This window comes from Trachemys scripta, chromosome 2 (assembly GCF_013100865.1).
Source record: "Trachemys scripta elegans isolate TJP31775 chromosome 2, CAS_Tse_1.0, whole genome shotgun sequence".
NCBI lineage: Eukaryota > Metazoa > Chordata > Testudines > Emydidae > Trachemys > Trachemys scripta.
This window is the reverse complement of record NC_048299.1, coordinates 2,950,212-2,966,112: the sequence shown is the minus strand read 5'-3', so window position 1 is coordinate 2,966,112 and position 15,901 is coordinate 2,950,212. Positions and strand designations below refer to the sequence as shown.

Below are 15,901 nucleotides of genomic sequence, written 5' to 3'. Positions count from 1 at the left end.
AGTGGGGGAGCTGTGGTTGGAGTGGCTGCTGCCCTCTTGGCTGCAGGATGACCCTGCGCTGTGGGGCTTGTCCAGAGAGGGAGGAGTGCTCCTGCTGGAGGTCTTGAGTTCTGGGGGAAAGCTTTCAGTCAAGCCTCAGGCCCTATATCCCCTCTTATTGCTGTGCAGGGTCTGGCTGTGTTGGCCCACTTGTGTGGTGTAATATTCCAGCTCCGGGTGTGTTTGAGAGGCGGTGTCCCCTAGTGGCTTGGCCTAGAAGAAGGAGAAGAGGCCTCGTATTGCCACTAGCTAAGGGAGGTCTTGTGGGTTTGGAGCTAAGGGACCTGGTGGGGGTTCTATTTAGAGCAGTCCTGTGTTGGAATCAGCGATTCCATCCCATAATATTCCTCAGCGTTCATATCTGGACAGTGCTTTGAACATGCAAAGTGCTCTCGAAGAGCCAGGTACTGTCACTAGCACTGACTCTCCAAACCCTGCACCCACCCCTCAATCCTGCAACGTATGGGGCGTGTCAGCAGCAGCAGGGAGGGCTGCAAAATACAATGGCCAATCAGACGGGGCCAGAGCCTCTCTTGTGACTATGCCCCAAGTGCATGCCCTTGGGCAGCCATTCTGGGGATAGCGTTACCACAGGGACTCTCTGACCCAGCCCAAGTCCGCCCCACATCAGCCGAATGAAAGCTCGCCTCCTGAGCCACCGGGTGGCAGGTGAGCAGAACCCAGGGGGCCTGCAGCTCAGTGGAGACGGTTCCTGAGCACTTTCTCACCACCTGCACGGGAGGAAAGGAAGAGAAGACAGATCAGTGTCACAGGACGTCCCATCGGTTTATTTCCAGCGGAGGGGTGGCCAGTGGAACTGAACCCCCATGGGACTGAGGGGGAGATGTTTAGCAAAGTGTCTGGTCCGTTCCAGGTGGTCTGGTGTTTGATGTTCCTCTGTTGCTAACATGTCACAGAGGAGACAGGTCTTGTTTCCAGGCCTCTTGGGTAGGATTACCATATGTCCGGATTTTCCCAGACATGTCCGGCTTTTTGGTCTTCAAATTCCCAAAGGGAGAGGGGCAGGACGTGCCAGAATTTCAGTTCTTGAGCTGCATGAAATCTCTTTGAAATGCCCCCGATTTGTTGCTCGGGAGAGAGACTCGTTAAAGAGGAGCTGCTAAAGCTGTCAATCACGTCCAAGCTGTCAATCACGTCCGCTCTGTCTGCCTCTGGGATCCATAGTCACACTGCTGTCTAGACTCCTGAGGACAACAGGCTTGGAAGGCTTGACTCTCTTTGGGGCCTTTTTGTTAAGCGCCTTCAGCAGGAATTATTGTTACTTATTAGTTGCAGAGGATGGCTGGTCCAGCAATTGAGGACTGTCCTTGGACTAGGGATACCAGGATTCAATTCCCTGGGGCAAGTCACTGCGTCTCCCTGTGTCTGTAAATTGGGGATAACGCTTCTCTGAGGATAACTACATTAAAGACCAGCACGTGCTTTGAGATCTCCAGCTGAAACGTGCTGGGTAAGAGCTGGGTAGTAGCAGTATGATGCGAGAGCCACGGTCAGACACCCCCAAAGAGACAAAGGATGGGAGACGGGATATTCCCTGTTTGACAGGTGGGGAGCTGGGGCACAGAGAGACTGGGACTTGCCCAGATGCACAGGACATTCTACGGCAGAGCCAGAAGTTAAACATAGGTTTCCTCCATCCATGTCCTGTGCTCTTCACCACAAGCCCATCCTCCCTCTCCTGAAACTGCTTCTTCTCATCCCACTACTCGAGGGTCCCTGGGGAGGCTGCCACACAGCTAGGACAGGGTGCATTGGGCAGCCTTTGAATATTGTGTTTGTCATGGGTGTGCTGGCTTCTGGAGGGGGTTGTTTACCTGGGCCAAAATGACCAGCCTGGAGCTAGCACTTTATCCCAGCCCCCTTTAACTGAGGAGAAGTTTGGATTCTGATCTGACTCCACCAGGGCTCAGGACCTCTCCGCCTCAAACACAAGGCTGCGGAAGGCTGCAGTTTATGGGGCTCTCCCAGATGCTCCCAAGGAGACCTGATAGAATTTAGGAATAACGAGAATGGATGGACATCAAGAGCCCCGTCCTGCTCCCACCGTGACTCCTTAGGAGGAGGAAATGGAGCACTTCAAAACACAGAGCGTCTCCTTACCCCGTTATCCCTGAAGTCGCATTGATCGAGGAGCAGGTTCTCAGACACGGGGCACTCGGTCTCTTTCACTGTAAACTCCAGCAGGTGGAGGGCTTCATTGGTCGCGGCCTGAGAAGAAATTAAAACGTGGCATTAACTCTGCGCTGGTCAGTAGCAACGCACCAATGTGCATTTATCTGCTAGGGAGCATTAGCTCTCGTCAGCGAGAGGCTCTGCTAAATTAACCTCTCCCGTGCGGGCAGCAGGAAATTCCTCTGCTGGCAGGTAACCAATACACAGCAAAGGGCGCTATTGCAATCGAGGTAGCTTAGAGAGACAAGGTGGGGGAGATCATATCTTTTATTGAGCCAACTTCTGTGGGTGAGAGAGACACGTTTGTGAGGTATCTGTCAGTATTCAATCGGGCAGTAGCTGTCCACTGAAAATAAATCATATTGTTGCACATGGTTTAAGGATATGTAAATAAGACTTCTCTAGCCTATTAATTACCCAATGAGACATAAGCCACTCAATGAGCAGAGGGTAGGGGTGCAGGGGGGTGAGGTCTCTGGCTGGGGGTGCGGGCTCTAGGATGGGGCCAGGAATGAGGGGTTTAGGGTGGGAGAGGGGGCTCAGGGCTGGGGCAGAGGGTTGGGGTGCATGTGGGGGGGTGAGGGCTCTGGGGTGGGGCTAGGGATGAGAGGTTTGGGGTGCAGGCTACACCGGGGCTTCGGTGGGGAGAGAGGACTCCCCCCAGCCCTCTGTCGCCACAACAGCCCGGGGCTGGGGGAGAGGTGCCTCTCCCCACCGCAGCCCTGCACGCCCCAACCTGCTCCCCGCCCACCCCCTACCTCTCTCCTCTCTGGGCCCCTGTGGCTGCGCGCCTGCGTGGCCCTTGATAGCCTGCTGTGCGGCCACGTAGCTCAGAGTGAATTTAGGAGGTCAGATTAGATGATCATGATGGTCCCTTCTGGCCTTATAGTCTATGAGTCTAACACTCAAGGAGACTTCTCCTGACTTCAGGCATCGCTGTTTTCCCACGATCCTGGTGCTCACTTTGGAACTAGACTGCGTGGGTGCTGGGAGGCTCCTGGGATCGGTGGTGAGGCGGAGAGCCGTCCCCTGCAGCGTGCTGATTTGGTAGCGGTGTCCGAGCCTGTGCTGGACGGCGCTGCTGGCCTCAGGCAAGCAGGTGCGGTGATGCTGTACAGCTGGCAATGAAATACACGGTATGAATCACCAAGATACAGGCCGGGCTGTGATACTCTCTGGGGGTTACAAAGGAGCAGACGGGAATTAGGAGCCCAACTCTCGCTGAATCTCAGTAGCATTCAGGGCACCTAACTCTTAGGTTGCTTTGCAATTCCCAGCCAGCGAGCCTCGGGCAGGAGCCCCCCTAAGGGGGGAGCGGGGATTAGCACACGCCTGTGTCTGACGGGGGGGGGGGGGGCCAGCAGAAAAGCAACCTCAAGTCAAACCTGTAGGAAGTTCTGTTGCGTTGCAGAGCAGCTGTGTGTGGGCTAGCTAGCCCATGTGACCCAGGGGCTACAGCTTTGGGGGTGAGGGTTTCCCCCGTAAAAGGCTCAAGGGCTTATGCAAGCAATAGGGGACAATGCGTTCAATTGGGGAATGACCAAGAGGGACAGGGACCAAGGGAGTGTAATGAATGACACTAGAAAATAACCTGACTCCAGTTTCCCACTGGAAGAAAAATCAGTGACTCCTGCTGGAAGGCTCCAGAATCATCTACTGCTACAAAGAGGCCACCCCCATGAAAGAGGTGGGGTGAGCTTGCCAAGCAGAGGGACGCGGTGCTGGCATTCCTGTTGAACGGAGATGTCACAAAGAGTTGAAGTGCTTATAGAGATCAAAGCTGCCCTAGAAGCAGTAAAAAGCAGGCCAGCCTGAACTAAAACAAAATCTAAAGAAGGAAACTTAACCAGGGCTCCTTGGAGCCACTCAGAAGGAACATAAACAAGAGCTGGAGACTTCTTAGAAGGAATGAGGATCTGGTGACTTCTCAGGAAGGATTGTGAGATGGCCGGAAAGCAGAGAATAAATCCAGTCAGCTGGAAGCAAAAACTTTATTGGGTAAACAGTTGCGAAACTGTCTGATTGGACTTAGGAGCTCACAGAATGCTCTGCCTGGCATTATTCTTATTTCACTGTCTGTTGAAAAGATCATCTCAACGACATTATGCAGCTGTTATAACTGTCTCGTCAGGCCTGCCTTTGGTTTTTCACTCAGCAATTCCTGCACCAAGCCTGGTAGCTTGTGACTGAACCAGAGTGGGCCGTTGAGAAAGATGGCCACTCTTGATTGAGAGACTCGGGGAGATGAGAAGCCACCACATCCCTTGGGTGAGGTCTTCCAGTGCTCGGCTGCCCTCATTGTTAAAAACGGGCACCTTATTTACAAGTTAACATGAGTGACTTCAACTTCGAGTCACTGGATCTTCACTCTGGGTCCCTGAGTGATCTTTCCACAGGAAGCTTCGCTTATTGCAAAGGAAATCAGCTACCACTCAGCCAACTTGTGTGTGTGTGTGTGTGTGTGTGTGACCGAGAGAAAGAGAGAGAGAAAGAGAGCGAAACTTTTTCACCAGGAGGGTGGTGAAGCTCTGGAATGGGTTATCTAGGGAGGTGGTGGAATCTCCTTCCTTAGAGATTTTTAAGGTCAGACTTGACAAAGCCCTGGCTGGGATGATTTAGTTGGGGTTGGACTAGATGACCTCCTGAAGTCCCTTCCAACCCTGATCTTCTATGATTCTATGACCCTTAAATGCCCTGCGTAAGAGCTAATATTAATAGTACTAGTGCACAGATGGACCTAAAATAAAATCCCAAGGAAGCCCGAGGAATTCAGATCCTGCCCCAAACTCTAGGGCACTAGTCTCTTCACGGCTGGTTCTGTCTTTTACTTGCCGTGTGAACAGGCCCAGTCCAATGAGACCTGGATCCTGAATGGGACCTCTGGGTGTGACTTTAATAGTAATTAATGAGTGTTTAGATTGAAATCAGAAGCCCCAGGACTATGTCTTGTCCTCATCTGGAATGTGCAATGTCCTGTGTCAGTAACAGGGGATGGGATCCCGGGTAAGTTCACCCTGCCTGGTGTTCGTCAGAGAGGCTGACAGGGAGCCTTGCCCTGTCCCACGAATGTTCCTGGGAGAGTGATTCACTGCACAACGGTGAACCAGGCCGAATTCTTAGCATGCCTGGCTGGAGTCATTGCTTTCCCAGTGCTGGTTGCTGCTGTTTCCAGCTCATCTGTGCCTCCGCTGCTGGGATCCTCCCACCCGAGTCTCCACTGGGCACTTGCATCAGCCCTGCTCCCCGCGTCTCACCGCAGCTGGCATCATTCAGACAAGCCCCGATGGCAGGAAAGGTGCTGAGACTGCGTGCGGTGTTTGCTGCTGGCTCGGAGACCGGCTCAAACGTCGGCGAGCTAGTTTCGTTTGGAGCAGCACTGGGTGATCTGGGAGGTCTGCACTGCGTTTAGTTCCAGCATGTCGAACAGCTGAGTACCAATGAACTCTGCAGCCCCCCACTCTGGAGGAAAGACAGACAGACCCGTGCTGGTGGCTCTTGGAAGGCAGCACGGTCCAGGGGATAGAGCACTGGACTAGTAGCCAGAGAAACTGGGGTCTGTTGCCGGCTCAGCTACTGATCTTCTCGCTGCCTCTGTTTCCCCTCCTGCCCTTTGTCTTCTCTAGACTGTAAGCTCTTCGGGGCAGGGACTCTTACTATGTGTTTGTACAGCACCTACCACCATGGGACACTGTTCTTGGCTGGGGCCTCTCAGGGCCCCAGAACATAACAACCTAGTCATGGCAGTGCTGGAGTAAGGCCTTTTAGATGCAGCACGGGGTGTTTTTCAGGCCATCCCGGGAACACTGAGCCAAGTACCCTGGATGCTGCAGACTCTAGCTAGGAGTGGATGGGTCATTACACAAAGTAAAACTATTTCCCCATGCATATTTCCCCTCCCCCACTGTTACTCACATCTTCTTGTCAACTGTTGGAAATGGGCCATCCTGATTACCACTGCAAAAGGTTTTTTTTCTCTTTCTGATAATAGCTCACCTTAACTGATCACTCTCGTTATAGTGTGTATGGCAACACCCATTTTTTCATATACTCTGTGTACATATGTATATCTTTCTACTGTATGTTCCACTGCATGCATCTGATGAAGTGGGTTTTAGCCCATGAAAGCTTATGTCCAAATAAATTTGTTAGTCTCTAAGGTGCCACAAGGACTCCTCGTTCTTTTTGCTGATACAGACTAACACGGCTACCGCTCTGATAGCTAGGGCCTGTGTCTCGTCACTACCATCCCATTCCATATCTGTTATAAGAAACATGGCCACGAGGGGGCAGCCAAACCCCGGGCTGGAATGAATCCTCTATGGTGTCCGTGAGAGATGGGGATAATGAATTATCATGTTGTGAAATCAATCCCGCCGGCCCGGGGTTCTCTTCCTGCCTCTTGCTCCTTTCCCTGGGGGCAACAGGGGCTCTGCATTTCCATCTTCCAAGTGCTGGGTCCACGGCCCAGGCCGGTGTCCCTTCCATGTTGCTCGTTCGTAGAATCATAGAATCTCAGGGTTGGAAGGGACCTCAGGAGGTCATCTAGTCCAACCCCCTGCTCAAAGCAGGACCAATCCCCAACTAAATCATCCCAGCCAGGGCTTTGTCCAGCCTGACCTTAAAAACCTCTAAGGAAGGAGATTCCACCACCTCTCTAGGGAACCCATTCCAGTGCTTCACCACCCTCCTAGTGAAATAGTGTTTCCTAATATCCAACCTAGACCTCCCCCATTGCAACTTGAGACCATTGTTCCTTGTTCTGTCATCTGGTACAACTGAGAACAGTCTAGATCCATCCTCTTTGGAACCCCCTTTCAGGTAGTTGAAAGCAGCTATCAAATCCCCCCTCATTCTTCTCTTCTGCAGACTAAATAATCCCAGTTCCCTCAGACTCTCCTCATAAGTCATGTGCTCCAGCCCCCTAATCATTTTTGTTGCCCTCCGCTGGACTCTTTCCAATTTTTCCACATCCTCCTTGTAGTGTGGGGCCCAAAACTGGACACAGTACTCCAGATGAGGCCTCACCAATGCCGAATAGAGGGGAATGATCACGTCCCTCGATCTGCTGGCAATGCCCCTACTTATACAGTCTGTTCTCCAAAGCAGCATCAGGGGTTGGCCACCTTTTGACGCGGGGCTGCCTGGCAGCAGAACGGGGGGCTGAGAGCCTGGAGCAGTTTTAGAGGGGCCTTCAGGCAGGGATTAAACTCATCAGGGAGCTCCCCTTTGCTGCCCCCCAGCTCCCAATGCCCTTCGGCTGGGCCAGCGCGAGCTGTTCCCCCCTCGCCCCCATCTCAATCTGCTCATCCCAGCTGGTGGGAGTCCTTTTGCACACCTCCCCTGAGCTCTGATATGATGGGGCAGCACGTGCAGGGAACCAGACCCTTCGACTGCTGGCTTCGCAGCCGTGTGACCCCAGGAGGGGAGAATCGCTCGGCCTGACAGCAGCTGAGACTGGGGGGAGAGAGGGGCCAGTCTGAGGCCTGGGGCAATGACAGGTCAGTGATGGAGGGCCAGTCACAGACCCACCCTCAAAGACAGCCTCTAGAACGCCAGTGATAACAGGCCAAAAGGGAGACTCCCCCTGCACAACCACCCAATTAGGAGTCAGTTTGCAGACCCTGAGCTCCTCCAGTCTTTAGGAAAGGAAGGCTGGTCTTGGGGGTAAGGCACATGCCTGGGAATCAGGAGGTCTAGGTCCCAGACTCCCTGTCTGGCTTGGGGCCTCAGCTCCCGCTCTGTAAACTGGGGCTAATGATGCCTCCTTTCCCTCACCCTTTGTCTGTCTCAGCCATTCAGCCTGTCAGCTCTTCTGAGCAGGGCCCATTGCTCACACTGGGTTTGTACAGCACCGAGCGCCTTGGGGCCCTGATATTGCTGGAGGCCTCTGGGTGCAAAGGTGGTACAAGTAACTAATAACCATCGTCCAACCCCCCCTCCCCCCCCAGCTCCTGGCTCGCTCCCCCACAGGTCCAATCTGGTCCCCTTTCCAACCCCCCCTCCCAGCTCTCCCTCAACCCCTCTCCAGCCTCCATCAGTCCAGCCCTAGGCTCTCACAGCCCTGATCCCATCTTCCCCGCCCCAGGCCCTTTTAGCACCCCTCCTGACCCCGCTCCCCCAGCCTTGGTTCAGGCCCCCACAAGCCCTCCCCCAGCTCCTCCCCTCACACCCCTTCAGCTGCTCCAATCCCGCGTGGGCCCCAGCTCTGATCCAGACCTCTGAGCTCCACTCGTCCCCTTCCCCAGCCTGCGCAGCTCCAGTCCAGCCCCCCAGTTCTGCTCCCACTGCCCTCCCTGTCCCCCTCTGGCTCCAGTCTAGCTCCCCCTCCCCTATTCTACCCCATGCAAAGGGGCCGATGCTTTTACCTTGTGTTTCATCTCTAGGGGGCCCCATGTCCCCTGTCTCTGCCTGCTGTGCCCCTGCACGTGTCCCAGCGCTGCCATGCCACCATCCCTTCCCCGTGTGTCCTTGCCGGCTGCTCATGCCTGGAGCCACTCCAAACAGAGCCCCCCCCTTTGCCCTGGGGGGCCGGCAGGTCCTGCTCTCCTCTGGGGCCCCTCTCCATTGCAGAGATTGTGGCTCAACTTCTGGGGGGCTGGTAGTGGCAGGAACACACGTGGTCTAGATCCAGGAGCCCTCCATGGGCAGCGGGCCCCTGCAGCACCAGCACAGACAGCCATCCCCCCCCGGATCACCGGACGCCTGGGTTCTATCTATCTGTGATCTGGTTACACCTTCAGGCAGCGGGTATACAGGCTTCCAGATGCCTGAGTCCTATCCACCGTACCGGTCAGGGGTGCAATCCCCAGAGACCTCCAGCCTGGGACCCCTGCATTCGAAATCACACCCTGGTTGGGCCCCCATAACTTTGTGGGCCCTGGCGTGGCTGGTTGCACCATTGGAGCTGCAGTGATGGAAGCCGGAGGCACCCGAAGTCCATGTCACTAAGCCGGGTGAGTCCAGGGTACGGGCCTCTTAGGTTGGCTCTGGCCGCGTGCTGGGCTTCGCGCGGTGACTCAGCTCCCTGCTGGACTTGAAGTCCAGATGCTAAAGCCATTCCAGGCATTGGGCTTCTGGCCCTCCCTGGCAATGGGCCGAGGAAGGGGGCAGCCCGGTGCCTAACGGGGGCTTTTCACTGACCGCAAGCACAGGTGGGGGGCAGCGTGGAAAGGCCAGGGGTGAGGGGACGTGCGCGGGCGTGCAGGAAACATGGACAACCATACGGGTCTGTGAACAGCCATTTATTGTACAGAGAAGCCCTAGCAGATGCGATTGGACTAAGGGGATAGCTAGGCCATGAGGAAAAGTGTGATCCGTGAGGCGGTTCTGACTTGCGCCTTGATTCCTGGTAAGCTTCCAGCATGGGTCACGGGCAGGTCTGCCAAGCTTGGGTTCCCCTCCTCGCTCTCTGGATTAACCCTTATTGTGGAAAAAGGAAATGCCATGACCGAGGATTTTTGCGCCTATGCGCAAAAGGGGCCACCACCTGGTGACGCGAACGGGCTGTATGGGGGGAAAAGAAATGTGTTAGCATCTCCATGGAGACCCACCTGGCTTCTAATGGTGTTTATGTTCAACTTCATCATCTGCACCTTGCCAAATCTCTGAGGGCTGGTTTGGGGGGCGGGGGGAGAGGCCTAGTCGAACATGCTTTGTGCAGCCCCTACTGGGGAGCTGCGTTTGAGACTGGAGCTGGGAATGGCCAGGAAGGGATGGCTGGAATTATACATCCCAGGAGACGCGTCTGCCATAGCAGCTGGGGCTCTTGCGGGGCACGTGGGGAAAGGGCTCGCTGTCAGGAGGACAGCTCTCATGGCTACTGGATGACACCACACTAATGGGGTCTGTGCCGGGGAGGAACTGGGATTCCCAGCTGGAGGGTTGATGTTCTAGGGAAACCCTTTCATATGGGGATCCAAATCACGTACTACTGTCTCTCCAGGTCTGAAACAAAGCTCATTGAATTCAATGGAAAGACTGTCATGGACTTCACTTGATGTCTGGATGAGGCCCTACGACTTGGACTGGGGGTTGGCTCATCCCAGCCAAGGCAGATCCTTTCATGGGAGAGACCGGGAAGCCAACCTGGGGCCTAATGTCTGTAGTGTGAGGTTAAGGGCGTCTTCTGCTGAAACCCAGACACTCGTTTTCATAGACCCGGCCGTGCAGTGACAAAGAGCCATCTCGGGCATCCACCTCCCCTGGGGTGTCTTGGTCGCATGTAGGGGGAGGATTTGACTCCTCTCTCTGTTTGGCAGAGGTGGGTTTGCAGGTGAATGTACCCAAAGAAGAAGGAGACGCCCCAGTGGCATTTTCACCTTGGGGAGATTCTGCCCCAGCCCCATTCGTTCAGGGTATAAGTTCTCCCCTCCCTCGCCCCCCGAAGCATCTGGCTGGACAGCTCACCTGCGGAGGGGCGACATCACAGGTGATCGCGACGACAGGGCATACTTCCTGGGTGGAGAAGTGTCCTGAGCAGTCTCTGACCAGCTGCAAGGGAGAGAGAGGAGGGGACAATAGCTTAGAGTCTGTCTAAACGGCAGCTGGGGAGGTGTGGCTGCAGCTCACGTCGGGATAGCCCAGTTCACTTTGAGCTAGGCAGATCTAGGGGAATCTGAGGGCTGGTCTACACTGCAAAGTTACAGCGGCGTAGCTACGTCTCTCAGGGTAACACCGCACCCCTGAGAGATGTAGCTATGCCCACCTGGCCCTCTGTGCAGACAGCGCTGGGTGGAGGGAAGAATTCTTCCCTCCCCCTAGCTGGGGCAGTGGATTATGGACAGTGACAGGAGGACCCTGCCCGTCACTGCTGTCCACACTGAAGCACTGCAGCAGCTCAGGTGCACTGTAGTGTCGTAAGTACAGACATGGCTTGAGTGCACCCCGCCGGGGAGCCTGGGTTCACACAGGAGCCGCTAGCCCGTGCCGCCCTGGCTCAATCCAAGCCAGCTGGAGTACGTGCAGCATTGACGTACATGACTTCCGCAGGTGGGCTGAGGTCAGATCTACGCGTTCCTGGATGCCTGCTCCTAGATGTGGGGGGTTTCCATGGGGGGAGAGGAGGGTCTTGTTTCTGCTCATCTGTTTTACTGTTTCTTGTGCGAAAGGCAGAAAGAAATAGGGTGGTGCTTCTTTCGGCTTGTAGCACATGGTGCAGTAACTCAAAACAGATCCGTTTAGCAGAAAAAACACCCTCCTCTTCTCTCCTGATGGAACCCCCCCCCCCCCGCTGACATCTGGAAGCAGGTGTTCAGGCATCAGGTATGGATCAGATCTCACCCTTTCCGTAGTGCTAAGTCGCTGACTCTGTGTCTTGTCACTGTAGGGTGAGCAGATGTCCCGATTTTATAGGGACAGTCCTGATAATTTGGGGCTTTTTCTTATATTGGTGCCTATTACCCCCCACCCCCATCCCAATTTTTCACACTTTCTATCTGGTACCCCTATGTCACTGCCTTGTCCACTAGACCGTGCAGCCGCTGCAGTTTGAGGTGAAATCCGGTCAGCAGCTGGCATCACTGACTGACTGACTTCTTTAGTGTGTTTCTATTTGATCTTCCCTGGATCCTTCCCCTTGTTCTGCTAGTCAGTCAGTCTGGGGGCTGCTGAAGACATTCAGGGAAGTTAGGAACTGTGGGTCTGTGGCGTTGTGCTTCCCCCCAGAGGTGCTGAACACTTGTAGCTCAGACTGACTTCGACTGGGGCTTCAAGTGGGCGCGCGCCACCTCTGAAAGTCAAACGCTTAGGGGCCTAACGCTGAATGGCAGGGGCCTAACGCTGGGCGTCTACGTGCCTAAAGCTGAGCACCCCAAAAATGGAGACACCCAAACCAAGAGGCCGTTTTTGAAATTCTGGCTGTGACCTTGTTTGCTGAGCCCTCGGGAATCTGCGTCCCTCCCTTCACCCGAAACAAACACGCACATCTCCCAGAGGGCAGAGGTGGCAGAGAACCAGCGCGTCACTCGCTCCATTTCCCTGTCATTTGTTCTCTGCAGGAACTTTTCTAACCCTCTGTCCTGCCCCGTTTTCAGAATCCCTAGTACCGGGGCTTCCATCTCTTGGCTTGGGTCACGGCCTAAACGCTGGGCCACACATTTTTTCCTGATCTTCAGCGTAATTTGCCCCCCCTGCTAGGTCTGGTGGGTTGACAGACCTGAGTGAAGCTGAGAACGGCTCTTTCTGAGTTGTGAGTATGACACTGGCATTGGGCTGGAACTAGGGGTGCTGGGCGGGTTGCCTCTCGTCCTGGTTCGAAGTGCAGGGTTTGGTTCAATGACTGTCAGCACCCCCATGATATAAATTGTTCCTGCCCCTCTGGACACGGGGCTAAATTCATTGCTGGAACAGGCAAAAGAAACGTGCAGCTTCATTTACGGCAGTGACTGGCTGAGCAGGTTCTGTGACGACACATTGCCTCATTATAGTTCATAACATCACAGCGTAAAGCCAAAGGCAGCAGCCTGTGAGGGGTCCCCTGTAGCCCTCAGGGACTCAGGAGAGCTTGTTGCCCACCACAGCTGATATGCGCGAAACCAGAGACCATGGCAATATCTCCACCCCAGAGCTGTGCCTTACCCCATTCTCTTTGAAGGCGCATTGCTCCACACGGACTTGGTCTGACACTTGGCACGTGGTCTCCATGATGGTGAAGTTCAGCTGAAGAGTATTCGATATGGCGACCTGGGCCTAAGAGAAAACCAGTAAAGGAACGAGAGAACCTTCTCATGGCGAGTAGCTTCACGCTGGGCTCAACCACTGCCTTTGTTCAGCAGCCGATGGCCTGCACCAAATGCAGCCTGAGCCTTGGTGCCCTGAAACAAGCAGTCCCACTAAAACCCTTGGTATGAAGCAGGGCTGCAAGGTGACCTTGATGGGGGGCAGAGGATAGTCTTGTGTCAATGTTCTGCAGTGAGCTCACTTGTCAGAATTTCCATGGTGGATCAGACCAGTGTAGGGTGACCAGATGTCCTGATTTTATAGAGACAGTCCTGTTATTTGGGGCTCCTATTACCCCCACCCCCTGTCCCGATTTTTCACACTTGCTATCTGATCACCCTAAACCAGTGAGCCAGCTACTCTGGTCTCCTGTCTCCAACATTGGTCAGGACCAGACACTTCAGAGGAAGGTATCAGAGTCCCCTACTGGGGGATTACAGAATAACCTGCCGTGGGGAAGGGCGTCCATAACTTCCAGCAGGTCGTGGTTGGCTTAAACCCAGAAACAGGAACATTTTGTACCCTTTATACAAATTTACTCCAATTTATATTACTCCTGTTGTTCCTTGTCAGCAGCCAATCCTTAGCTGAGATGTGATAAATGCATATTGAAACAATCCACTGGTACTCATTAGTGCGGGGTGAATGTTGCATTTACTTTAGAGGTAGCTCTGAGGATTTGCCCCCGATCTCTAAATGGCCCCCTCAAGGATTGAACTCACAACCCTAGGTTTAGCAGGCTAATGCTCAAACCACTGAGCTATAGACAGCACTACACCCTTCAACCAGCTTTGAATATTTCAATAATGCTGTATGTACAGTGTCTCCGTGAGTATGTCAGGCTAATCCTGTTCCACCAGCACCCCCACCACCACAACCGGCCATGGTGAACCCTTCTGAAATGCATTTTATTTCAGTGTCTGTTGTTTGGGGGATAGAAAGCAATCCCGGCTTTATTAATTCCTAATGAGCTGGGGTTTATTCCTGGCTGTGCCACTGGCCCGCTGGGTGACCTTGGGCAAGTCATTTCCCCTCTGTGCCTCAGTTTCCCCATCTGTAAAATGGGGGCGATGCTACTGGCCTCCTTTGAGAGCTACTGGTGCAAAGCGCTAGATAAGAGCTGGATATTCTTATTGAGGACAGGCTGATTAGTGGAGCGGGACCGGTCGCCCTTAGGAAGTTGCTGCTGAGTTGTAAATCTGGGGAGTGTGAAGTCTCAAAGTTGAGAGGGTCGTCCCTGTTGTTAGCATCTAGCGGCCTCCTCTAAGCTGGGGGCCCATTGAGCTAATCCCTGTGCGCACATAGTGAGAAACAGAGATTTCTGCCCCAAGGAGTTTATCATCCAACTAGACAAGGTAGTCGAAGGATGGGACAGGCCCAAGGTCACCCTGCAGGTCAGTGGCAGAGCCAGGTTTAGAATCCAGGTGCCCCCAGTTCCAATCCTGTGTTTCTGCCGCCGGCCCACACCGCCTCTCAGTGCAGTTAGAACAGTGAAAGGTCAGTGGGTCTGATCCAACCCCCCACTGGAGTCTATTTCACAGGCTACGGAGCAGGCCCTGAGTGACCCAGGCGAGAGGTGACGGGGGCCCAGGGTCAGGGAGAATCATGTGTCACCTGGTCCCTGCCTGGGTTTCAAACAGCAGCTAACGAAGGGAACCCTTCAGTACTCACCACTTCAGGCGGAGGGCTGGATGTAAGAAGGCGGAAGGCGTATTTCACTGTTGGTCCTTGGTTGTAAAAGTCGATGGCTCGGGCAATGGCCTTCTCGTAGGGCTCAGGGGTCTTCACGGGGACCGCGGTGGCTGCGGTGACCACCAGCAGCAGGACCGCCCAGCAGTTCGCCATCCTTGGTCCTCTTTGTTTCAAGGTAAGGTGGGAGTGCAGTGTCGGGGCACTTTATATATGCTGCGTCTTCAGCAGCTCTGTGCAAAGGGGGATGATTGGCTCATTCATGCTGCGTGCAGCTCTTCCTCAAAGCTGTGGCTTTCTCCTTCTCCCCCAGGAAAGTGTTGTCAGCCAATGAGCCGGTGCCTGCAAAGAGCGGGGCTTCGAAACCTCGCCGTGTAGCTATCAGTGTGATAAGGGGAGCAAAAAAAAAAAAATCAACGGAGGGGACAAAACCCACTCTCCCACCCCACAGCTGCAAGCAGAAAATGGACAGCCTCTCACAGCAAATAACGTGGCAAGACAGAGGACCAGAGGTGACCGGCTTGTACTTGCTAATAGTCACTATTCTAATCTAATTTATACCTGCCTCTGGAAACTTCCACCCCATGCATCTGACGAAGTGGGTATTCACCCACGAAAGCTTATGCTCCAATACGTCCATTAGTCTATAAGGTGCCACAGGACTCTTTGTCGCTTATTCTAATCATGTTCACTGACATATATAAATAGATGGCTAAGGGCCTGTCTACACGACAGCTGCTGAAGTGGTGCCGTTGTAGGGCCGTAGTATGGATGCTTCATACATGGATGGAAGAGGGTTTTCTGTCTATGTAGTTAAACTATCTCACTGAGAGGTGGCAGCTATGTTGATGGAAGGATTCTTCCCTTGACCTAGCCACGTCTACACCGGGGATGAGATTGACCTAACTACACCACTCAGGGCAAGGAATTGTTCACAGCTCTGCGTGACGTAATCTAATTTTTAAATGTAGACCAGACAAAAGTAAAGACTGAATAACTGGTTTGCTGGGGATACATAAAGAGACCAGCAAAGAAATCAGATCCTCCGTAGCCATTAATTTAAATACCGGAGGCACCATCCTCTGCCCTGCATCCCCGTGGCTCTGTGGAGGGTTCTCTGTATAGGCCTGGGTCCTCTCTTGGGGAGGGGGTGGAATCCAAGTTGACTGGGAGGAGAGAGCAAGGGACAGTTCTAATGGTGTCACCCTGCCAGTGGCCAACACCAGAGTGGGGCTCCAGGGACTCCTATAAATTCCCCAGGTTT

The 15,901-nt window shown here is 54.0% G+C and overlaps 1 protein-coding gene across 1 annotated transcript; it reads right to left on the bottom strand.

Annotated features, from left to right (window-relative positions):
* Positions 1–486: 486 nt before the first annotated feature.
* On the bottom strand, positions 487–14,829 carry LOC117873935. The gene is made up of 8 exons (XM_034763839.1): positions 14,620–14,829; positions 12,808–12,918; positions 10,639–10,722; positions 9,681–9,735; positions 3,196–3,350; positions 2,161–2,289; positions 629–770; positions 487–530 (listed from the first exon to the last, which is right to left on the bottom strand). The coding sequence occupies exons 1-8, from the start codon at positions 14,791–14,793 to the stop codon at positions 487–489; spliced, it is 894 nt and encodes a 297-aa protein (XP_034619730.1). The 5' UTR covers positions 14,794–14,829.
* Between the last annotated feature and the right edge of the window lie 1,072 nt (positions 14,830–15,901).